Genomic DNA, 24,118 nt, shown 5'->3' with positions numbered 1-24,118 from the left:
AGACAGATTTATGTACAAGCGGTAACCGATGAGGCTGCGTAGAGCCACCAATATGTGTCCTGATAAACTCAAGCAGGCTGCGCAAAAGTGCTGCCGATAGGCCCGAACTTGATGTTCGAGAAGACGACTTGCGCGTTCGGATTGGCAGACTCAACATCAGCCGGCACACCGCTGTTGATGTCGCACTCGCCGCGAGCGACACCAGGCTGCTCCGGATCCTTGTCGGTAGGGTAGCTGCTGTCAAGCCAAAGCATATTGGCGTAGTGGTCGTCCCAGAGACTCATGACGAGTACCATGCCCAGGTTCATACCCCTACCCATGGACTCCATGCCGCCAAACTCGTTGAAGGGGTAGACTTCCTCCTGGAAGACTTCCTTCTGCGTGTTGCACCATTCTTGGGTGATCGAGTTGCCTGTCTGCGCGATTGTCAGAACGGAGTTCATAAGGCTCGGTGACGTGAGCACATACCATGCCAGGGACTGTAGGCTCCGGGTTGGCGATGACTTTGCCGTTCTGCACATAGAAGCGCTTAATCTCGCTGAGCGATCCTCCAGATCCCAAGAACTGTGTGACGACTGTCACCTTCTTTGATGTGTCTACACCAGACTTGCCCTTGCCATAAAAGTCTCTCGCGCCGACACGGTACGGGTTGAAGTCGCAACCATTCGCATCGCAGGAGCCGGCATAGCGATCGAGCGAATATGTTCCACCACATGTATCGTCTGTGCAGACTGAGTAGCCTTCAGGCTGACAAGAGTGTGGGGTCACAGCCGTGGAGACTGAGTTTGCCTCCCAGATGTCCATCTCAGTGCTGAGTTGCGTCAGAATGGGCCAGGCCGAGCAGACTGAAGTACTCACCAGCATGCACCATTCCTGCCAATACCCGCATTTGGGTCAGATTCGGATGCTTGCCAACCTTCTGCGTTGGCTTTGCCATCGATGTACTTCAGGTCTCGAGCACATTGAGCGTCACAGTAACCTGGGATGTATCAGTTCACGCTCTATAAATAGCGAATCCTGTGACGTGCCAGTCCCGTACTTTGCACCGGGCGCACCGTGGCCCTTCTGGGGCATGGAAACGAAATATAATGCTCCATTGAGACCGCATGGCAACTGCGAGTTGTCGACGTCGAAGGTGAATTCGTTTCCGACAAGGTTGAACATCTAAACAGCGAACAGCAATAATCAGCGTCTGTGTCATACCTAGATCTGGTGCGCTGCCCTACCTCATAGTTGTTTGCATCTTTCATGAGGTACGTGCGAGAGCCTATGTTGGTGGAGTATTGGTTCTCGGTAACGAACTTGAGGGTAAGAGCATTGCCCGAGGTCGTAATGCCGTAGGTACCGCGGTAGTCTGAGCCTTCGATAGCACAGTTCTTGGTACATGCGGCGTTGGTCGCACACGCCGTGGTGTTCCACTCGTTTCCGTCGAAGCAATTGGTGTAGCCTCCCACGGAATGGAGCCAGCGCCAATTAGCATCAATGACAATCTCTCCGTTGACATTGGTACAGCTGTTACCACCGCTGCCTGTGCAGCGCTGCCAGGTCATCTTTGGGTGAGTTTCGGACTGCTCCGTTCCAATGACCCAGGCGGATGCGCGGGAGGCGCAAACACCCAGAAACACCGCAAGGTTCGAAGTCGACAACATGATGAAAGGGAAGACTGTGAGCTGAATGAAGGATGTGGGTTGTCACACCGTTATTGAACTACATGATGCTGCCAACTTATAGGATCGTTTCACAGCTTCGATCCTGGCCATGCTTGTGTGCAAAGTACACAATGCATATTGCCCAGTCTTCAGAAGCCCGACAATGAGCTCATGCAATATGAGGAACTGATCATGCGATAATCTCTGACGGATTGATGAACATCTGGTCCGCCTTGGGAGTTGAGAACTCATTGATGGACGCGATCAGGCTGTCACTTCGTTCCACAGCTAAGTTTCCAAAATGGTATCCCAATCATGTGCATCTCGGCGTAGTGCGCTTCGTATGGATATTTCAATGTTGCCAAGCAATTCCACTTCGGTATATGAGGTCAAGAGCCGTGGCGCTAAAGGTGCAGTGCGGGGTTAGCATGCGAGCAACGAATCGAAGGTAGTGGTTCAATGCATCGCGAATGTACCGATAGCTAAGCATTCTTGGTGCCTCTCCCCGGACAATTTGTATTCTTGGATCTCGCAAGGGCAATTTGTGGATGCACAGATGGCCAGGGTGTATCATGCATGCTGCAACGCGTAGAAGGCGGGGTCGCGAATGGAGAGTAATCAACTCAATCGCTGCGTCTATCCAATTGGCGGGCTTTATGACTACTCGTTGGCATCGAGACCACGGGGTCCTTTGTTATCTGGAACGCTCAAGTATGTGACAAGCTTGAGAGAAGGCTCTCTCGCCGTGTGGGGGTGCAATTCGGAGCCACCAGAGTGCCGCGTCGTCACAGGAGGAAGGGTATAGAGTGCCGAGGGCTTGGGCTCGAGTGTTTCATATGGATTTCAGACGAGGTATTGATCACTGTGTCATGTGTTTCGTCCTTTCAAGTCTGCCATCTTTCATATGCCAGCTACAGTTCAGTATGCTCGCCATGAAGGCTCACTGAATTGAGCAGTCTTCCACGACTTGATCAAGTGTCGGTGTTGCCAGGTATGTCCATCCAAGGTAATCATCGTGACCGAAGGCTACATTCGTGACAGCGTGCGATTATCGTCGACACTGCATGGCTGTAGCGTAGGGCTGAAAGTCGTGCGACCGGTTCCGAACATAGACGCATGCTGCAGTATGCCCATGGTGGAGTACGTTGTTCAGCCCATCTGGCGAGGGCAGTTAAAGCCCGGGCACGTCTAGATGGCCCGCGATTAGAGCCCTAGTGTGTTTGGAGCCGGCCTTCTTCCTGTAAGCATCGCGCTTGATCGTGGAGAGATGATAGGAGGAATACTGCCGAGATGGCTTATCGTGCGGACGGGTGCGGCGCGTCGGAAGAGCGGGAGACCTGGGATGAACGTGAGTAGGTAGCCGAGAGATGTATAGGGACTCGCGGTTGTTCTACCAGCAGGCATGTATTCAAATGAATCGCTGCGCGATGTCGTGGGTGTCGTGTTACTATCCTGTCGCGTCTGTTGGTGCCACGGGTGCGGATCTGCGCCTTGGCACCGCGCGCGTCATCGTTCTCACAATCTTCTTTTAATCTCGCAGAGATACACCAAGAATGACCTATGTTCGCGTACAGCAAACATCCCAGAAACGTGAATTTTTAGTTCCGCATGTAAAACAACACCTGTGGAACGCGCCTAGAGATGCCGACGAGATATGAGTAGAAGACCAGGTACTGGAAGCTGCCCAAGTATCAACCCACCAACTTCTAATCTACATCTACATCCGTGTCAGAGTCCACCCGCAGGACAAGGACCAATTCTAATCATTATCAAGCTGAAGCGCGATCAGGCTCATCGCCTTTCGTGTGGCACACAATCTCCAATGGTTGCAACTTGGTAAACATACCATCACCCTCTGCTCGAGCCTGGCATGTCACCACAATTCTTCAAGTGCATGTTCACACCTCAAAACCATGCCAGGTCTCCATCCTTCTCCGTTCTCCTCATGTTGATCCCGGCCTCGAATCTTGCCCGGCCGTCTCACGTTTCAATAGCAGACATCGTTATTGGCCGCTCAGCCAGCTTGACCTAACCCAAAGCAGCAGGCACACCATGCATCGCGCCCCTAACGACAATATCGCGTAGTTTTGTGGATTTTTCCTCGAAACATCGGAGCCCCGAAGGGCTATAGCGACATGGACTGCATATGCACATGGATCAGCGGGAAGTCTAGGTTCAGCCCATTACTTGGAGACATGTTGGGATATAAGACCGCCTCGACGACCATGTTCATGGAGTCAGGCCGCCCTCATTGATCTTGACAACGTCCGCCACAGAATGAAAACGTTCACGCGATGCCTCGTATGGGCGAGTGTGGTCACACCGTTCGTCGCAGCCCAGACCGCCAACGTTACACTCGTCGCAGCCGCGACTGGAATCGAGGGCGACAATACCAACTTCGTCTACGGCAAATCACCTTTACTGGTCACCAATGATGGAAGTGCTGCCGACGGTGGCTTCCGGATATTCTCTGGCTCCAACTCCTCAAGCTTTGCAGAGAAGTCGCATCAGAAGACTGGTCGCTCGAAGATTGCTGTTGCTGTTCACGACATCGACGGTAGGGATCTGATCGTCAACATCCCAGCTCCAGATTCTTTGATCAGGGTCTTTGATGCTCAGAATGGGGAAACGATCGAAAGTAATAACAAGAAGCAGCTGGGCGACTGGAGTACTGCGTGCGTGTGGCGTAGTGGGAAGAGCGGACAGAGTTACATCTTCCTCTTTGGAAAGAAGATGGTCGTGCAGTTCTTGATTCGGGGCAATGAAAGCCGGGTTGAGATTCTGGAGGTACTGTTGTCTCTTGATCATGGCTAAAGACAGTAGTACTGACAAAGGTCATAGGTTCAAACTTTTCCCGTTGCTATCGAAGGCGAAACTTGCGCCGTATTCGCGAATGGCGGGATCTTCTTTTCGGCCGAAGATCGACCATTGTACTCTTTCCAAGCGTCAGAGTCTGTCCAGGCACCCGAGATCAAGACTGTTACCGAGGACATCGAAGTTGCGGGACTTGCTACTTACCACAGCGCATCCGCCGACTATCTGTTCGTAGCCCACGACGAGGTCATCGATGTGTACGACTCCGACATCAAGCAGAAGGGAAGCATCTCATTGAGCGGTATCTCTGATCTTTCTATCGAGGGCTCGCTAGCCATCCTTCAATCTTCAGTTGCTGGATACCCATCTGGCGCATTCGCCTTCGCTTTTGAGGGAGAAGATGATACTGGGGTAGCTGTAGGTTCTCTGGACGGTGCGCTCAAATCCATGGGCATCAAGGCAAACACACAGTACAGTCCCAACAACAAGGCTTGCAAGCACTGCGAAAGCTCCGTCACCAAGAAGTGCTCCAACAATGGCTTCGTGTCAGGCAAGGACTGTTCCTGCTTTGCCGGCTTTACTGGTCGCGACTGCTCCAAGATCACCTGCGAAAACGATTGTTCTGGACATGGCAAGTGTACCGGCCCAAATGTCTGCAAGTGCAAAGATGGGTGGACTGGCCCAGACTGCTCGTTCGTCGCGGTCACCGCAAAGTTCGAGACTGATGCAAACGGCGGAGACGGCGATGACCCTGCGATTTGGATCCACCCCACTCGACCAGATCAGAGCAAGATCATTACCACAACAAAGTCTGAAGAGGGCGAAGGCTTTGGTGTCTTCGATCTGCAGGGAAGACTTCTTCAGCATTTGACGGCTGAGGAGCCAAACAACGTCGATGTCATCTACAACTTCACTCTCGGTTCCCGGAAGGTCGATCTCGCATTCGCAGCATGCCGCGGTGACAACACCATGTGGTGAGTACCATCGCATGACTTCTTACAACATCTGCTAATGCATCGCCAAGCCTGGTCGAAGTAAACAGCACAGGCTACCTCAGCACTGTTTCTGGTGGTAAGCAAATGCTACCGAGAGACTACGAACCCTACGGCTCCTGCAACTACCGCTCTCCGACCACCGGAAAAGAGTACCTCTTCGTCAACAACAAGGATGCGCAATACCTACAGTACGAACTCAGCGCGACCGCGAACGGCACCCTGCAGACTACCCTCGTCCGCGAATTTCAAGGCGGCTCAGGCGGCCAAGTCGAAGGCTGCGTCGCGGACGAAGGCGCCGGCTACCTCTTCATCGGCGAAGAACCACTCGGTATCTGGCGATACGAAGCCGAACCCACTGGCTCAAACAACGGTGTTCAGATCGCGCAAGTAGGCGACGCCAGCGGCCTCCACGCCGACGTCGAGGGCATCACTCTCGTGCCAGCCAAGTCAGGTCCGGGTGGCTATATCATCGTTTCGTCGCAGGGCATCTCAGCGTACCTTATCTACGAGCGCGCGCCCCCGCACAAGTACGTGGAGACGTTCACTATCATTGATAACAAGGCAAAGGGCATCGACCACGTTAGTAATACGGATGGATGTGCTGCTGTGGGCAACGCGCTGAATAAGGACTTTCCAAATGGGCTTTTCGTCACGCATGACGATGCTAATGAGCTGGCTGGTGGAGGCACGGCAAAGGAGGCGAGCTTTAAGTTGGTTAGTCTGGGGGATATCTTTGGCAAGGAAAGGGTGGCGAAGCTGGGGTATTAGAGGTGGTTCTACAACAGGCTGTGAAGTTAGAGACGACGTTATCATTATCCAGCGATTGATGCAAGATCCGCCGCACCTCATACGAGAACAAAACTAAACAGGTCTGCAGAATATCTCACGATCGGAACATACAACGTAGGTGGCCTGAAGTCAAGGTAGGCTCTAATGCCTGGTACCGTTCTCTCTCAGCTTGACGCTCCGACACCCCAAGACCTATGTTCCTCGTACCGCCGCCTCAGCTCAGCCTGGTCGTCCCTCCGCTGCAGCATCTCCATCCAGTCTGCCCGGCGCGGGCGATCTTCGTGAGTGGCTAACAGGGCGGCTTCTTCAAAGTTCTCGATGGGCATTTCTTCTACGCATGTGTCGTTAGTAAGGGTAACTTGAGGGAGCTGTTTAGCGACAGAATTCGCGTTGCAGCATACACATTACATTGATCAGTATATACTTCCTAGGTCAATGTATTCTCTTGTCTTAAGATAGTTTCACAGAAGGAAGGACAGAGTGAGTGTTTCACTTACCGGGATAAGATCTGTTCCAATGCTGGTGATGCGGCATTGAGTATTTCCAAGGGTCGAAATGCAAGTTTGGCCAGAAATCTGTAGCGGGGCTACGCAGCCTAGTCACGCTGTCGGACTTGTCCCCATACTCCCACGCGGTGTTTTCGCCATATAGCTCTGCAATGATGGTGACATTGTCGTGTCCGCATGTTTTCGCATAACTGCGTAGTTGCGCTAGTTCCGTGTCGCGAATCGCGTGGGCCATATCGTCGTCCATCGTGCATCCGTATCTGACCGATACACCGGCCTGGCCAGTCGGGATGTAATACCGTATCTGCCATTCAGTCATGGTGTCTTTCGCCATAAGATCGACGAGGTCGCGCATCGCAGCGATAGGGACGCAGGGTTGTTCTGGTGAGATCCTGGGCCACAGTGAGAGTAGATGGTCGAGGTGGACCGTCGCACGTCGCTTTCCCAGCTCGTGTTCAAGGTATAGGTTCCAAGAGTGCGGAGTATAGTTCTTGATGGCTTGGTGAAGGGTGTCGAGTAAGGCGACTATGTTCCATGTTTCTCCGTTTGCATCATTGAGACGGAAGTCGTCGCTGCCGTCCCACCGGCGGTTTATCGAGACACGCAGAATGTCGATGTGCAAGTGGAAATGCACTTCCATGAAGTCGGTCAGTGATGCTGCAATGGTGTCTGTCGTCTCTTTGCTCAGGCCGTAGTCTTCACTCAGCTCGGTCCCGTAGTCGTACTGCATGCCGGCCATTACTGGGATGTAAGCGACCTGCTTCTCGACGAGGTAGCTCCGCGCTTCCTTGTATATCTGAGAACATGTCTGTAGTAGAGCAATGTACGGGTCGGGTTTGTTGAGATAGTACGGGTTCAAGGGTACGCGCTGGTATTGCTTGTCGAGTGCAAGGTCGTAGATCTGGTTTCGCAGTTCGCCGGAGAGATCAAAGAATGTCTTGCGACCTGGCACGAGCGCTTTCGCGTCTTTGGTGACGATGTCTAAGCGGCTTGTCATGATGAAGTGACGACTGGTCGCGGCTGATTTTTTTCGCGATTCCCGAGGTCTGCAGTCGTGACCGCGTACTGGCGTGGGGTTCGTGTGGGATCGCGTGTCAATTGCGGGGCAACCCAGGACAAGCGATGTGACGACCATCAAGTTTGAAGACATACTCTTTGGCCTACCATCCTCTCAAAACACTGTACTCTCATTTACATACGGTAATTCATCATCATATGCCATTTGACGAAATTCGCAGGACGAGCATTGAGAAAGTTGGCGCACATGAATCCCGCACGTGACTTAGACATTCATCCACTGGTCTCATAGTGTAGCGCAATATCCACTAACCGGCAGAGACTCTCATAATCCATCGCTGAGACAGCTCATGCGCGTATTGAGTCTCGACCGCTGCGAAAGGTCTGACGTCACCACACCACTCCAGACTGTCGCAAGTCCCCTTCACCTCGCCCTCACCTCGTCCCGCACGTCCCTATACTGCCGGCAGAACCACGGGTACCGGCGTGAGCACAGTCCATGTGAAATCCGGGCCCACAGGTTCATCCGGCCGCTCTTGGCAGGCCAGCAGCCGACTATATAAACAGCGTTTCCTGCCTCCCTCCTACAATCCACACGCCCCCCGGGCTATACTCGACTAACTCACAGCAGCTGGCTAACCCCCAGCATCGCCTTCTCGACTGGCTTTTCCCGGGCACGGCTTGGAAGAGAGACTCTTCGACGCATGGTTGCGAGTCATCGAGCGCCGCGAGGTGGGGCGGCCCTCCACAACATTCACTTGTTGTGTTCCTTATGCTTTTTCATTAATGCTTCTGGCTTGCCAGAACATTGAGGAAGAAGTTGGCGGTGTTTGATTTGTTGTGATGTGATCGAGTAAGGTGAAGTGAAAGAAAGTGAAGTGAAGATGAATGCAATATGAATCGAGAAAAGAGTGAGAACAATCGCTACCGTTTACCATTGTGATAGCGACCATCGCTCTTCATGTTGATACCCGGACCATATATCTTCTAGTCGTACAGTCTGTCATCAGAAGAAGAACGAGGCTCCACCAGAACCTCTAATCGGCTCCAGAGCTCTAGAAGGGCTTCATCGCCAATGTCACCAGACAAAGCCTTTTTGATATCCTCAATCTTCCACCCGTGATATTTACTTTCATAATCGGCAATGTAGATACTCGCGATGGTCTCGAACGAGGCAGGGGGGAGGAGATTCTTGTCGCTTCGAGCGCAATGAGCGAGGGCATCGGCGCGGGATTGTTGGTATGCCAACTCTAACCAGTGTCTCTCCAAGTTGACTCGGGTGACACAACTTGCGTGCTGATCTGACGACAAATGTCTATCATAAAACCTTTCGTCCAGCCTCCAAGGGCAGCGTTCGCACAGTGTCTTAGTGTCGGGTTTGAGCTGTGCCTCTGCATATGTCTGTTCTAGTCCTCTGAACTCCCAAAGAATGAGATCCTCTGCCTCGACACAGATGCCGTCTGGACACAGCCGCTGTATCTGCCGTTTCGCTTCTTCGTAATCCTTGTCGTGTTGATCAATCTCATTCTTTGCTCTTTCCGCCTCCATAATCATCCTGTTCAATTCTCCAGTGGAATATTCAATCTCCTCGTCAAGCTCATGATCCTGATATCGTTGTAGAAGTCTCTTGGTATAGTATATGTTGGTCGGATCATCTGGATCATCTTGGTAAGTTCTGATCTGTTGGAAAGCACCTTCGGCCCAGCCTCGTCCTGACGGCTTGTGCTGCGCCCGGATGAAGTCAGCCCGAAACTGATCGATGTCAAGCTTTTCGGGCCAACCGTTCTTGATCAGAAGCGATGATGTGATGTTTTGGGACGGCGGAAGGACGCGCGGATCAGCGGGGTTTGCGGCCACCCATGGTGTCCATGCTGTGCTCCGATATGCGTCTCTGATCCTCCTCAAGAAGGTTGGCGCATCGGTCCATCTCGTCCAATCACGACTGTGCCTGTTCACCGAGAGAATTCTCGTTGAGTTAATCGCTCCAATGACAGGGGTGTCTTCCCATCTGTGACCAGATTGTAGAACAGAGAGGAGTGTAGAATGTATTAATTATTCTATGTACGAAGGAGTGTGCCCTTGTTTATATAGAGAGAAGGAAGCGCTAGTAAGTACGCTAGTAAGTAAATTACGTAAGAGAATGCTTAACTAATAGCCTTTCTAAATCTAAATAGAAAATAAATTAAATAAAAAAAAGAAAGAAAAAATAATTTACTTAAAATAATATACTATAGAAAGAATAAGCTAAATAAGGTATAAGTACTACTAATATTATAGGAGAAGTTAAACCTATTATAAGGTCTAAAGTATAGTAGATCTTTTAGAACTTAATAGTATTAAGAGCTTTAGTTAATATGTTAGTAGAGTTATCTTTACTATTAATCTACTAAATTATAATATCTTTATTACGTACGTAATTACGTATAAAGTAATACTATATATTAATATACTTACTCTACTAGTAGAACTCTAGATTCTTAGTAAGCTTAATAGTAGACTTATTATTAATATAAATAGAAATAAAGTTAAAAATAATACTAACTCTAAGATTATTAATAAAGTTATAAATCTAAATAGCTTCTTTAATAGCTTTACTAAGAGTAATATACTTAGCTTTATATGTAAAGAGTACTACAATCTTTTATAAGCCTAAAGACTAGAAGATAGAACCTCTAGTAAGTGTAAAAATATAGCTAGTTATAAATTACTAGGTATTTAGATATCTAGCCTAGTTAGCGTCTATATATCTATATAGACTAGGTTCTTACTTTATATACGTAATACTAATCTAAGAAGTACTATTAATATATATATAGGCCTATATAATGCTATCTAAATAAGACTATATAGAATAGCTATTAAATTATTTATATAATAAAGCTGCGTAGATAAGATTAATATACGTTATAGCTAGTAAGTAGTTAAGAAAGCTAAACTTCTATAAATACGCCTTCTAGAAGTAAGGTAAAGAAGTAGCGTTCTTATTATTAGCTAGTTTTATATAGTAGTTATATAGCGTGCTTATAGTAGGTAGATTTATAAGCTTATACTACTCTAGTACGCGTTATATATATTTAGATTAGTAAATAGTAGTTATATTTAATTAGTAATTAATATATATACTAAGATATAAGGCGTCTAGTTCTAACGTAATAGTAAATAACTTAGATAAGTTATCTTTAAAATAATTAATAATACGCTAGTATAGTGTATAGATTTAAATATTATCTATATAGATAGATATAATAAGTAACTTAGTATTATAGATATAGATATAAGAGTTATATAAGAAGATATAAAATTCTATTATAATAAGTTAGAAGGTAAGAGTCTTATACTAGCTGCGTAGAGACTAAATAAGGCTATATAGAGATTTTCTTAGTAGCTATATATAACTAGTAGGTAGAATAACTAGAGAAGAAGGTATATAGTAGACTATCTTATAAAGCGTAGTATTAAGAAAAGTAATAAAAACGTCTATTTAATTACTTATCTATTCTAGTAGTGTGTAAATAGTAAGTAGTATATAAATAGACGTAGAACGTGCTATTAGAGAGAACTTTTTAGTATAGTTAATTTCTTATTATTACTAAAAGCTGTAAGCTACTACTTATACCTTTAGCTTAGTAAGTTTATCTATAAGAGTTAGTTTAGCCTTAAATATAAACTTAGAAGAGATAACTTTTATTCTCTTAGGCACTAGTATAACGTTATAGACATTCTTTAAAAGTAGATTATTAAGCTTCTTATAAGTTACCTTATACTATCTTATAGCCTATAGTAATATTATAGCCTCTTTATAGGTTTTTAGTATATAAATTAATAAAGCTAAGATTATAGCTATTACTAGATTAGTGTAGAGACTATAAAGATTAGCATTAAGATCTTTATTAATAGTAATAGGTATATTATTAAGAGAAACTAGAGTAATATCTTAAAGATTATTATCTAGTAGTTCTTTAGTAAACTTATTACTATTATCTTTATTAATAGGTGCGTATACGTAGCGTATTATACTTTATATTAGAGAAACCTATATATTAGAGTTGTACTAAATTATCTATTCTTTCTTATTACTAATAAGGTTATAAGTAGCTAGGTTCTTATATATAAGAATATTATTAGAGATTTTCTATATATAAGACTAGAAATTATTTATAAAATTCTTAGTTATATAGAAGTAGTATAGATACTTACTATATTTACTAGTATAATCTCTATTAAAATAGTTATATTATATATATTTATATAGCAATAAGTAATCTAACACTCTAGATAGATAGGTAGCTATCTAAGTACTATTATTATTACTAAAATAAGTATAAGTAGAGCTAGACTTAATATAATTTAAATATAGTAAGGTAAGATTACACTATACCTATTTACCTAAACACCTAATACACTTTCTATTACTAATATTTTCTAGTAAAACGTATAGATAGTTAGTATTCTTATATATATTATAAGAGTAGTTACTATTATATATAGTTACTAGTAGATAACCTCTTTATTAATAGCGTAGCTATATTTAGTTTTAGTATATATAGTAGCATTAGTAAGATAAAAGTATAGCGCAAACTTATACCTACACTAGTTTATAGTTAAGGTAGTTATTAGTAGTAATATAAGAGTTATAAATAGAGCCTAGTACTTCTTAAGTATAATACTTCTTTTTCTAGTAAGGTATATAGTAGTTACTAGCCTATATAATTTATTATAAGGTAGCTAGAATATATATAGTTTAGTACTTAATACAATAGTTATATTTAGAGGTTATAGAAAAAAGTGTAAACTTACACTATTTTCTATACTATAAATATAAGGCGCAGAGATGTACTCTAGTATTACGTATTATACTATAATACTAACTATATCTCTTATTATTCTCTAAGTCTAGTTAGAAGTTAGAAATAATAGTATTATAGTTACTATTATAGTGTATAGTATACTTATATAGCAATAGCGTGCGTGCTACTAGTATATCTCTAGATACGCCTACTCTATCTATTAAAATATCTAGTAGTGCCTTATTATAGTTACTATTATAGCGCGTAGTAGGCTTATATAGTAATAGCGTATATACTACTAGTACGTCTTTAGGTGCGTCTACTTTATTTATTAAAATATCTAGTAGTGTCTCTAGTAATAACTAAGTAAAGTAGAAAAAAGTAGTAGACTATAACTTAAAAGCTTATTTCTACTATACTTTATTATTTTAAGCTATAAGAATAACGTCTTAGTCTACCTAAGTCTATATATAATAGTTAACTTTTATTCTAGTTATATAATAACTATAGAGAAGATTAGAGTCTTCTAGATACTTATAATATAGATATTAGTAATATACGTAAAGTCTATAGGCCTAGTCTAGAGGTACTTTCTATATAGTTAGAATAGAGAGAAGAGTATTATTCTAGTTAAGAGCGTCTTCTATAGTAGTTAGAGTAATTAGCGTATAAAGATTATTATAGTTAGAATTAGAGTTAAAGTTGTCTATAATAGTAGGTATAGAAATAGAATCTTATAGTAAACGCTAGTTAATATATTAGCTATAAGGCTGTAGGTCTGCTATACTAGTAGTATTATTAATATAGGTAATAGAGATCTATTTAACTTATCTAGCATTAGAGTTCTAGATATAGTAGATATTATTACTTAACGTATAGAGAAAGTGCGTAATATAAGTATAAGAAGTATAAAGCTTTCTTAAAGCAACTACGTTATATAGCTCTAGTAATATAGTAACGTATATATAAGCTCTCTATACACTAGCTTTAGATAGGTTAAGTTATCTCTAATATAGTGTTTTATATAAAGTCTTAATATACTTAAGAGCTTTAGATAGAAAATTATTCTTCTTATAAACTACTTTAAGTAGTGTATATATCTATAAACTCTCTAGAAGTGTAGTATTCTATAGTATTTCTTTAGTGTAGTTAATAATAGCTATAGTTATAATAGAAGTAGAAGTAAAGTTCTAAATTATAGTAGCTGCTTACTCTTATATAATATAATATAAGCGTTTAACTATATCTACTATATAGTAAGTGTATAGAACGTAGAGTTCTATAGTAATACTATAGTTAGCGTAGTATGCCTTAATTATATTAGTAATAAACTTATTATTATAGCGTAGCTAATAAATAGGTTTACTATACTCTATAATAAGATATATAAGAAGTAAGATAAGTTTAGCGTTAATAGTGTTTTTTAAGCTAAATAGCTCTACCTATATAAAGCGTGTAGTATTATTAATAAAAAAAAGAGTATACTTTTTACTATTTAAACTAAAGACTAAGTAAGGTCTTTAGGTATCTATAGTAACTAGCTTACTAAACTATTAATAGTATTAGTTAGCTAGGTTGCGTAGAATTTTATACAAAGCTTAAGTAGTATAGTATATAGAATAGTTATCTTTAAGCTTAGCTTTAATTTAAGTATTAGTAATAGTTATCTCTATACTTATCTAGGTAAGTTATTATATACTTTCTAAACTAAGATAGCTAAGATAGTAGTACTTAGCCTAAACTAGATTATTAAAATTAACTATAGTAGCAATAATAGGCTAAGAAGGTAGTTACTTAATAAGAAGAATATAGATATTAATATAAAAATTATAAGGCGCATAGATAACTTTAGCCTTAGTATCTTTTCTATACACCTTTATATAATCTTTAGTAGTAATTATAATAAAACTAGGTTCTAAATTAGCTAAGAAGAAAATAGAAAGAAGGTTATACTATACTTAGAGCGCGTAGCGCATGTTATAAAGCTAGAGTATAATAATCTTACTTTAGAAGTTTATAACTATTATTTTAATAGTCTCTATTCTAGTAATATTAAGTTACGTACTTTATTTATACGCGCTTATAGTTTCTATACAGAGCGTAAGTTTAGTAAATAGAGAGTAGTTATTAGTAATATATTAGAAAGCTCTACTATTATAGATCTAGTAGTAAGTAGTTAAAGTTAAGTGTATAGTTACAAGTGCAACTAATAATATATTAGAACTATAAATACTATCTAAACTATTCTTATACAGGCTACTTAAGAGAGCTCTCTATACTTCTAAGTAAATACTTTTATACTTTTAGATAGCGTTAGTAAGTACTAAGTAAGTAGAGTAAGAGTATATATAGTTTAGGTCTATAGTAGAGTTAAAGTTAGCGTTAAAGTTAGTAACTACTATAATAATATAGTCTTAGTTACTACTAGAGTTAGTAGAGGCGCAGAGAGTAAGAGCTATAGTAGATTTAGCCTTAACTTTAGTAGCGCGTTTCTTAGCGTTGTACTTATTCTTAGTATATCTAAGCTTTTTATAAAATATATACTTAGAAGTATCTAGCTTACCTACGTAATAATAGATATTAATAGTATATTTACTATAACTATAGTAATTATAGTTAATATAAAGTAAATCTTATTTACTAGTCTTACTAGACTAGCTAGTCTTAGTCTTGTCTTTAGAAGCAGTGTTCTTAGAATAATTTTTAGAATAATTCTTAGACTTATTATTTTTATTAGCTTACTAATAAGCGCTATTATTATTAGTATAGTTAAGTAGAAGTAACTAAAATTTCTTAAAGTTATTAGCGCTTACCTTCTTACTAAAGTGCGTAAGACGCTAGTATTAGATAAATAAGTTATAAAGATAGAGTAAAGTAGTAAGAATCTTAGTAATAAGCTGTAAGTGCGTAAGAGTACTATTAGCATTCTAGATATTATTATAGATATTCTTAAACTTAGTAAGAAAAGAGTATATAGCTATAATATTATTAAGCTTAATATAGTCTAACTTAATAAGAGAGCGCTTAAACTATATCTTATTATTAGGTTTATTATTATTAATAATAGAGGCTATTACTAATAAAAGTAACTCTAGATTACTAATTTTCTTTTATATCTAGAGTTCTATAGTAGTCTAGAGAAGTATAAATATAAAGTAATATAACTTCTTATACTCTTTATACTTCTAAAGGTAGAGATTATAGTATATTAGTTAAGACTATAGGTCTAGCCTAAATAAGTTGCCTTAAGTAGTAATTTTAAAGTTAGTAGTCTAATAAGTGTAATAAAAAGAGGTAAAATCTAGTATAGTAGGTTTAGTAACTATAGCTAAGTTATTCTTATAGAGATATATATATCTATTAAAACTTATAATAAGACTAAACGCTTTAGCTTACTCTAAGTAGTTCTTAGAGCTAGATAGTTTAGTAAAGTTTTTACTTAAGATAGTAGTAGTGTTAATAAGCGTACTTATAATAATATAGTATATTAAAAGTAAGTAAAAGTATAGAGTATAGAGTAGGTATTTCTTAGACAAGATGTAGTATAGTTAAGTAACTATAACTATAGTTAGTTATGTAATATAAAGCGTAAGTATAGTAATTTAGTAAGCTAGATTGCGCGTAGTTACGTAGAGGCTTATAACCTATAAAATAAAGAGAAGTATAAAATATATTAATTATTCTATATATAAAGAAGTGTGCCTTTATTTATATAAAGAGAAAGAAGCGCTAGTAAGTACGCTAGTAAGTAAATTACGTAAGAGAATGCCTAACTAATATAGATCTATACTATTCGCTCTTGTATAGATCTTAGAATTAGACTAAGCACCTATTAACTTGTAGCTAGTAATTACTCCTCTCCTCTTCTTTATAGACTCTAATTGCATTCTTCCTAGTGTTATATTAGAGTTGCTAACTTCTGTAGAGATCCTAGCTATCCTAGCCGCTATTGGTCAAGTGGACCGTTCCTGGCCGCATGAGGAACGAAGGGTCTTTGTCTGCTTCGTCAGGATTACAGCCGTAGCCCAAGAATTTATCTACCCGGAAATCGGAAAAAGTGCCACCCCATAACCAATGGTCATTGTCGAGCAGTGCGGCGTCTACATATGGGAGGATCTCCATTAAGCGCAGGTCGGCTGCATCGCGCCTGCAGGGACTGGCTGTAGAATTGATTTGGTGTGGGCCACGCTTGATAGAGTCATGCGGAATGAACGAGGCATTTGCTAGCATGGTATAGATTTCGTCCATCAAGGCAGCAACTTCCTGAAGTTGGTCTTCATTGTAAGTCTCGACGACCTGAATATCGACGTCATTGTCGTGAGGTGATAGTGAGCTTGTGGTAGCGGAAGGGCTGTAGATGCGGTAGAAGCCCAGGAAAGCGATGAGAACTACAACGAACACGACTAATGGGTCCTGATATCGTTTTCTCGTGGTAGAACCGCGTAGAGCCTGGCGAGGTGGCTCATCGTGGTCGTGCTTGGTCATTGGTAAAGACATGGGCAATCGCTGTGGGAGGCGGCTTCAGCGCTCCATGACCACGTCTGATGCGATAATGAAAGGGTTCCGCCATCATTTCATGGGAACATTGAGGACAGATGTAGAATTCAGAGGTAGTCGGACGCCTGACGCGGTTTGACACGCTTGCACGTGCACGCATCCACATTTTCGACGATGAGTCGGCAGGAACATGGACGCCCCACCATAGGCAACGACATTCGGAGTTGTATACGACAGCTTCTCTTGATGTATGGACCGAGAGAAAGCTTTAGACATTGAACAGTCAGATCTTCAGTGTTACCATGTCTGACGGGGTCTCGACGAGGAAACTTGGTCAACTGCCGGCTGAAATGCTGGATTTCACGCTCCTCAAGACGTCAGGCTCGCTTGCGCCGCGACTTGGCCGCCTGTCGTTCCCGGGACGCAAGAGTATCCTTACACCCGCCTTTATTGGCAACACATCCAGAGGCGTCATCCCCCATGTATCGCAGGACAACTTCCGACGGAGCGCCGATGTTGGCGGAGTTTACGTCGCGCTCGAGGACTGTGCGTACCCTCCCTCATATGTGCCACCAAGCACCGTTAACAGCATGCAGTCGTTGAGAAGCGCCCGCACAAGACTCCGCCAGTCTTCAAGTATGACGTGCCTGAGCCGTTGCGCAAGTTCATCGCCCTCTCCGAAGACACACTCCTCGTCCTGGGTGCACGTCGCAATCCGCCCATAGCCAGCCCTCACGGAAATACAGACACCGAGATACGCCTCCTGACGTCGGTCGGCTTCACGACTCTTAGCTCCGAGTACTATGCCGCCGCCGCACGCAAGCTGCAACCAGACATCGTCGTGGGATTGGGTGACATACCAGTCGGGCAGGAGGCCATCAGTCTCAAGCGGAAAGACCGGATGAGCGACAGGACCGAGGTGTGGCTGCGTGACATGGTAGCCAAGCAGGGCACCATCGACGAGGGCGAGAAAGCATGGAGCATCTTTGCGCCCATCCTGCCCATCGAGCGCGACCTACAGTCATGGTATCTGGATCACCTGCTAGACGATATGGTGGACAAGATCAGCGGCCTCGCCATCTACGACGCCTATCTACTCGATGAACTACCCGGCCAGCTCCATCACCTCCCACGACTATCCTTCCACCTCCCTGCCAGCCCACAGGAGCTTCTCCGCCATGTGCGCATGGGCGTGGACGTCTTCACCGTGCCCTTCCTCGCCGACGCGACCGACGCGGGTATCGTCCTCGACTTCACCTTCCCAGCGCCTGTCGGAGACGGCAATACAAGCGTGCGCCGCTCTCTGGGCATCGACATGTGGAGCGGTGAGCATGCTTTGTCCGTTACCCCGCTATCCGAAGGCTGCACATGCTACGCGTGCACAAAGCATCATCGCGCCTTCCTCCAGCACCTGCTTGCTGCCAAGGAAATGCTGGGCTGGGTACTCATTCAGCTACACAACCACGCCATTCTCTCGGCCTTCTTCGCCGGCATTCGCGCCTCCATCGAAGCGGGTACCTTCGACGCCGACATGGCCGCTTTCGAGGCCTATTACGAGCCTACGCTTCCCGAAAAGTCTGGTCAAGGACCGCGAGTTAGAGGATACCAGTTCAAGAGCGAGTCGCATGATCCGCATAGGGAGAAGAAGAACCCCAAGGCTTTCAAGAAATACAACGAAGAGACAATCGTGAAGCTGAAGGCAGCTCGTAGCCAACAAACAGAAAAGAGGCCAGCAATGACAGACGTTGTCGACGACGAGGCTCTGCTGGGCTTGGTTCAATTGGACGAGTATGTTGTGGACGCGGATCCGGATACGCATATGAAAGACTTGAAGGTCAAATAGGATTGAAGGGCCCGGGCACTCAAAGGATTATCCAAATACATTGCTTTCCCAATCCACGCGATCCATCGCCTAATACTACGCGTCTCTAGAGTCCACCGCATTTATGACCACATTGGCAAGCTCCCTACCCGTACGCGCATGCACCGCCCGCAGTCTGCCGCCTCTGGTCTGGCCTGGTGTAGCATAGCAAGATTCATCATATATCATCAGATAGAACATGTTCTCTATCAGATCGGACGTCATCAATGGCCCATCGTCAAGTATATCCACATACATCCATGTGGTTATATATTCTTTGCCCGGAACATCTTCGCCCCACAAAGACGAGCTTCGGCGTATGCTTCCTTCCAAATCAGCTTTGACGACACCGACATTTACGAACATTTCAGCCATTGCGAGAACTTCGTACTGCTGTTCAATTTCGCAAGTCCTTGGGAACAGAATGATTTCGGCGAGAGCTGTGAGCTGGTCTTTGGTCGCTGGTCGCTGGACTTGCGAGGCGTTGTCTGAACCGCTTGGATTGGAAGGCGCTTCGGTTTTGACCCTTGTGTTGTTACCGATATCTCTTTTCCGAATCCGTTCCCCGCTACTAGCAACGAGACCTGGCATGAATGGTGATCGCAATGGTATTTCAAGCTCGTCCAGGATCATGTATTGGCTTGTGTCGTCTATCGGATGCGACACTTCGGTGGTGCTGGCCGGCAGAGCGAAGGAGCGACTGGCACAGAGGAGGAGAAAAGGGTAGAACATCATCTCGGCTTCCGCAAGCTTGCTGTGTTGGGTGATGGTCAGTCGTGGACATGTTACTACCCGCCTTCTTATAAGTAGCAGCACGCTGTAAGAGGACCTGTTTACCAGATTGCGTAGGCATCACAGCAAGCATTCAAAGTATCGCTGCTTTACCATGTTCTACAATATGACAACTCCGAAGTGACGCCAAGATTGCACGACATATAAGAAGTAATGGTATCACAGCTGCCCGGACTACTTCACTCTTTCCGGCGGGACCTGACTATCGCAAACATGTTTTCACTGCAAATATGATACTCTTTGCAGCCCGGTCAATTCGTTTTCGTTTGCTATTCGTCACATCCCTTACAGGGCCACAGTATCCTTTCGTTCGTATCCCAGTCTCGAGCTTGGCAACGTGTAGCCACCGGCATTTAACCCTTCACATCATCGGCACCACGTTTCTAGGGGTACATGACGACGAAACAATGGCTAATCATTACAAGGAGCAATCACCAGAGCAGCAATCACTATCGATGCGCACAATCTTCCAATAACGCTAAGACTCGTGTGCTGTCTACATTAACATCCGCCATCATACGAACACAATAAGCGACGCCTCTCCAGTGGATCCGTCACATGACTGCAATCCACTATACGTCTCTCTTGCCTCCCAACTATCCATTCCGGAACGCCCAAACTCAAGTATACGGGTACTCAGAACTCGCAGACATATCCGCGATGGTACTTTGTCCCCCATAAACACGTGATCGTAGGCTCATCGTACTGTGGGTCTTCTCCACACTTCCCGACAGCCTCATCTCCGCACCGAATCTGGCCAGCATCAACGCCATTGCCTTCGTAACGGCAGTCCTTTTTGCCGGGTACTTTGATAGGGAATGAAACCTGTCAAGAACATCCGAGGTTAGCATATGTTAAAGAGGAAAAGAAGGACGGTTCACTTACTTCTTTGCTGGGAAACGGAGGATTATCGATGGCGTTGGGACGAGAGTCTTTGCCTAATTCTGTATAATGGATTAGCTCAAAAGAATTGTTCTTTACGTCGCCCCCACACGGTCCATATGCTATTCCTTGCTTCCCTCGTTGGGCGACGTAGAGGTATTTATCCTCATCCCAGACGCTGTACAGAAGCTGGAGGGAGAATTCAGGATGTGCCTAGTAAACCTCGGTATTAGTAAAGGTTATTCATTCGCAGTCGTATGGACTAGGATGACGAACTTACATTTCTAGTGTTATGTGCAGCTATCGAAGTGCTTCCACTCGCCAAGGTTTCTAGAGGAGCTGCCGAGATACAGGATAGACCGGCAAGTAGCCCGATAAATGAGTTATTGCAAATGAGCATAGTGGAGGGTAGTATTGTCGAAGCAGATGCGCAAGCCGTTTCTTCGCGAGTAAATGAGAAAGAGATGATGGCTTGAGAAGCAAACTAAAGTACCAGACAATCGTGCAGTTGTTAAGTGATAACGGTATATCATGTATGGCAGTATAGAGAGAGAAGGCTTTGAGGGTAGTGAGAACTTCTCTTTTATAGAATCAGGTACGTCAGACTAAAAGATGTCAAGAACATTGTATCACTTCGATTGGGTACACCGCTTTATACCTAGTATTGCTTCATAAAGTGTGCGCGCATTGTGCGAGACTAATGCAAAGGGTTGTCGCTCTGCGATTCATGTGCAAGCATTGGCATTCACATGTCTTCAAGACAAGGTTCTTTGAGCGCAAATAAAATCCTAATTGTATTCGCAGCTAGCATGTTGAAAGACTGGTCATGAAATATATCTTCGTGACAGCAAATGAAGTGAATTAGCTGGACATCGTACGCAGCTTAGTTAATGATGTTTTCACACTTCCAGCAATGGAAATGCGAGCACGATGCGCATTGTGCTGGGTGCTCTTTTGCCACGTTATTACTACCGCATTGGTGGCAGTTCCAGTTGTAGGAAACGGAGTTTACTAGGTATTTGATGAAGGAGGTTACTGACATGCTGGTTGTTGTTTTGGGATTGTTTGCGCGATGGAGGTAAGTGGTGTAAGTCTTAAGCACGATGGGATGATCTGTATTTAGACTTAAAGGTGGGTGGTGTGTTTGCAAACAGCGTTTCTGGTGTTTGATACGATGTGAACAATCGACATAGAGCCTTGTGCGTGCGTTATGTTGGTAACCTTAGCATTATGTTTCTTGGTGTGAGTGAATGCCTAGGTAGTATCATGAAAGCGACTTTTGCAGCACATAGACGGGCATGCGCCTGGCCCCCGGTGTCTTATCGATGCCGATGGAGTCAAGATACAAAGGACAGTATGCGTAAATCTTATTCTTACATGTCACGTTCGGATCCGCAACATCGAAGAAAGGTACCAATGAAATTTAGTTCTCTTCTTTTCGACGTCTTATGGGCTTTGTACAGTAACGATCATGGATCCGATGTATTAGCTGACGAAGTCACGCGTCTTTGTTAGGCTCAGCGACCAGATCCGCCCTCAATTGTAGTAAGAAGGTAATAATGTCGGAGTGGTGAAATGTATTTTGAAGGTAGTACACAACCTTATTTCCCGGGCGACGGTGTCATTGATTGACAGGCCGTTATCAATATCTCGACGAAGGTAGCGATTGATCTCAGCTTCGGTGGCGAATATGATCTCGGCGTTTTGGGGTTTCATAGCTTAGAGATATCCATCGAGACACTATACTGGCGCCTTGGTCTGGAGTCTATTCCTCAGAGTGAACGTAAATGTCTTAGCGGGCTAGGACCTTTTCTCAAGACAGTTGGTTTTGTGCTTATGGGCGGCAATAGCACCATGCATCCGCGGCCTTGTTCCCATCACTCAATAAAAATGACTGAGAAATGCCTCAACGGGAACTGACGCTGATGTGGTAATAAACTCAAGGCGGCGAACTAGTATAGGCTCTGCATTCCAGCGCGTTTCGAACATCGAGAAGAAGGTTGGATAAGACATATAGATTACCCACACTAGTGCAAACTCTATCCGTAAAAAGCACATGTCAACGCAGTCGGGCTGGGAGACCCTGCGGAACCTTTTGTCCGGTACGTCTACAGCTGCCCAATCTAAAATGCCGAACTCGATGCCTCAGTCGTCGCAGTCCTCCTGAAAGTGTGGCAATCGATAGGTCTAAAACACGTATGTATTGCGAGCGTGGTGGCGAAAGAGACGCCGAGGCCGCTTCTTGTATATAGCCCTCCCCCTACCCGCAAGCTTGGCGTGTATAGCTGTACGGGCCCCATTGTGGTCTTTTACAAGGGAGCATTAGAAGCTGCTGTATCTGGATGACGTTGCTGTCAGACTGAAGATCCAAGAGACGGCATATCCTCGGGCCTCCCCCGCTCGGTATACACCACGCAGTAGAGGTCGATAGGATCTGCCGGCTCGTACGAAGTGCCAGCCAATTGCTCTCCCGTAAGTGCTTATCGCAGCATACCCTACGCATATAACTTCACAGTACTCGACGCTTCCGGACTTGCCGTTGCAACTTCAATCCCAAATCATCACCATTTCCATCTGCTTAGAACTGTCTACAATCTCATTCATCATGTCCGTCCTCGCTACCCAAGCCGAAGAACCCACGAAATGGGGCACAGCCACCGAAACAACAGCAGATCGCTACAGCCGCACGAATACGATGCAGCGCGGCTACGGCCATGCCCTAACAGAAATGATGAACATCTCCAAAGGCCAACACGTCCTCGTGGCTGCCTGTGGTCCCGGAAGCGACGTTCTCGACATTGCGCAAATTGTAGGCCCGACTGGGAAAGTCGTAGGGTTTGATCTAGACAAATACAGTATCAAGCGGGCACGCGAGGCCTTGGAGGAACATCCGGAGCTCAAGCCCTACGTAGAGCTCCACGTCGCCGACGTGCACGATCTTTCCATGTTCGCAGGACAGAAGTTTGATGCCATACACTGCAACATGTCATACCACTGGTTTACCGACAAACCTCTCTTCCTCGCTCAAGCTGCCACTTTGGCCAAGCCCGGCACTGCTATTGGTCTCGCGACTCAGGACGGCGCGTTCCATCTGCCTATACAGGACGTCCGCGATGACGTCTTGGCGGAGCTGGGCGAGCCTACAGATAACTTTATATGGCCGTCGACCCTGCCGGAGATGCAGCGCGATCTGAGCGCCGCTGGGTTTGGCGATGTGAAAGTATCGCGCGGTTTTGGTACGCGTGCGCTCGAGAGCGTGGACGCGCTGTGGAATTGGTGCAACGATAGCACAGGGAACAGGTATGGCTACCATTTGCAGGGCGAAAAGGCGGAGCGAATGAAGGAGATGGTCATGGAGAGGTTCCGCGGTTTGGCGTTGGAGGATGGGCGCGCGATTTTGCAGTTCAAGCATCTGTCTACCGTGTCATACTATGGGCGCTGATATGTAAGCATTTGGCTCGGGAGACTCTCGATAGCTTACGAAACTCTGAATCTACACAAAGATGTCGGCGCATGCGTTCTGTGGGTG

General features: G+C 44.4%; 5 protein-coding genes across 5 annotated transcripts; 3 read left to right on the top strand and 2 right to left on the bottom strand.

Moving 5' to 3' along the window:
* Window positions 1-68: 68 nt before the first annotated feature.
* Window positions 69-1,550, bottom strand: CEL1_1 (Esterase/lipase/thioesterase; the record flags this gene model as incomplete). The annotated part of the gene is made up of 5 exons (XM_049328185.1): window positions 69-416; window positions 469-811; window positions 859-979; window positions 1,029-1,164; window positions 1,227-1,550. 5 exons carry the CDS (start codon window positions 1,548-1,550, stop codon window positions 69-71), a joined length of 1,272 nt encoding a protein of 423 aa, XP_049192703.1.
* A 2,376-nt stretch (window positions 1,551-3,926) lies between these two features.
* J4E83_001227 (uncharacterized protein) lies at window positions 3,927-6,226 on the top strand (the record flags this gene model as incomplete). Its single annotated transcript, XM_049328184.1, has 3 exons — window positions 3,927-4,436; window positions 4,491-5,437; window positions 5,488-6,226. 3 exons carry the CDS (start codon window positions 3,927-3,929, stop codon window positions 6,224-6,226), a joined length of 2,196 nt encoding a protein of 731 aa, XP_049192702.1.
* Window positions 6,227-6,411: 185 nt separating this feature from the next.
* On the bottom strand, window positions 6,412-7,750 carry J4E83_001226 (uncharacterized protein; the record flags this gene model as incomplete). The annotated part of the gene is made up of 2 exons (XM_049328183.1): window positions 6,412-6,578; window positions 6,745-7,750. The coding sequence occupies 2 exons, from the start codon at window positions 7,748-7,750 to the stop codon at window positions 6,412-6,414; spliced, it is 1,173 nt and encodes a 390-aa protein (XP_049192701.1).
* A 9,606-nt stretch (window positions 7,751-17,356) lies between these two features.
* J4E83_001225 (uncharacterized protein) lies at window positions 17,357-18,897 on the top strand (the record flags this gene model as incomplete). Its single annotated transcript, XM_049328182.1, has 2 exons — window positions 17,357-17,600; window positions 17,651-18,897. 2 exons carry the CDS (start codon window positions 17,357-17,359, stop codon window positions 18,895-18,897), a joined length of 1,491 nt encoding a protein of 496 aa, XP_049192700.1.
* Window positions 18,898-23,194: 4,297 nt separating this feature from the next.
* On the top strand, window positions 23,195-24,031 carry J4E83_001224 (uncharacterized protein; the record flags this gene model as incomplete). Its single annotated transcript, XM_049328181.1, has 1 exon — window positions 23,195-24,031. The coding sequence occupies one exon, from the start codon at window positions 23,195-23,197 to the stop codon at window positions 24,029-24,031; it is 837 nt and encodes a 278-aa protein (XP_049192699.1).
* Between the last annotated feature and the right edge of the window lie 87 nt (window positions 24,032-24,118).

Source organism: Alternaria metachromatica (genome assembly GCF_023757995.1).
Source record: "Alternaria metachromatica strain BMP 0045 chromosome Unknown scaffold_2, whole genome shotgun sequence".
NCBI classification, from domain to species: Eukaryota; Fungi; Ascomycota; class Dothideomycetes; order Pleosporales; family Pleosporaceae; genus Alternaria; species Alternaria metachromatica.
This window is presented reverse-complemented; position numbering and strand designations above follow the sequence as displayed.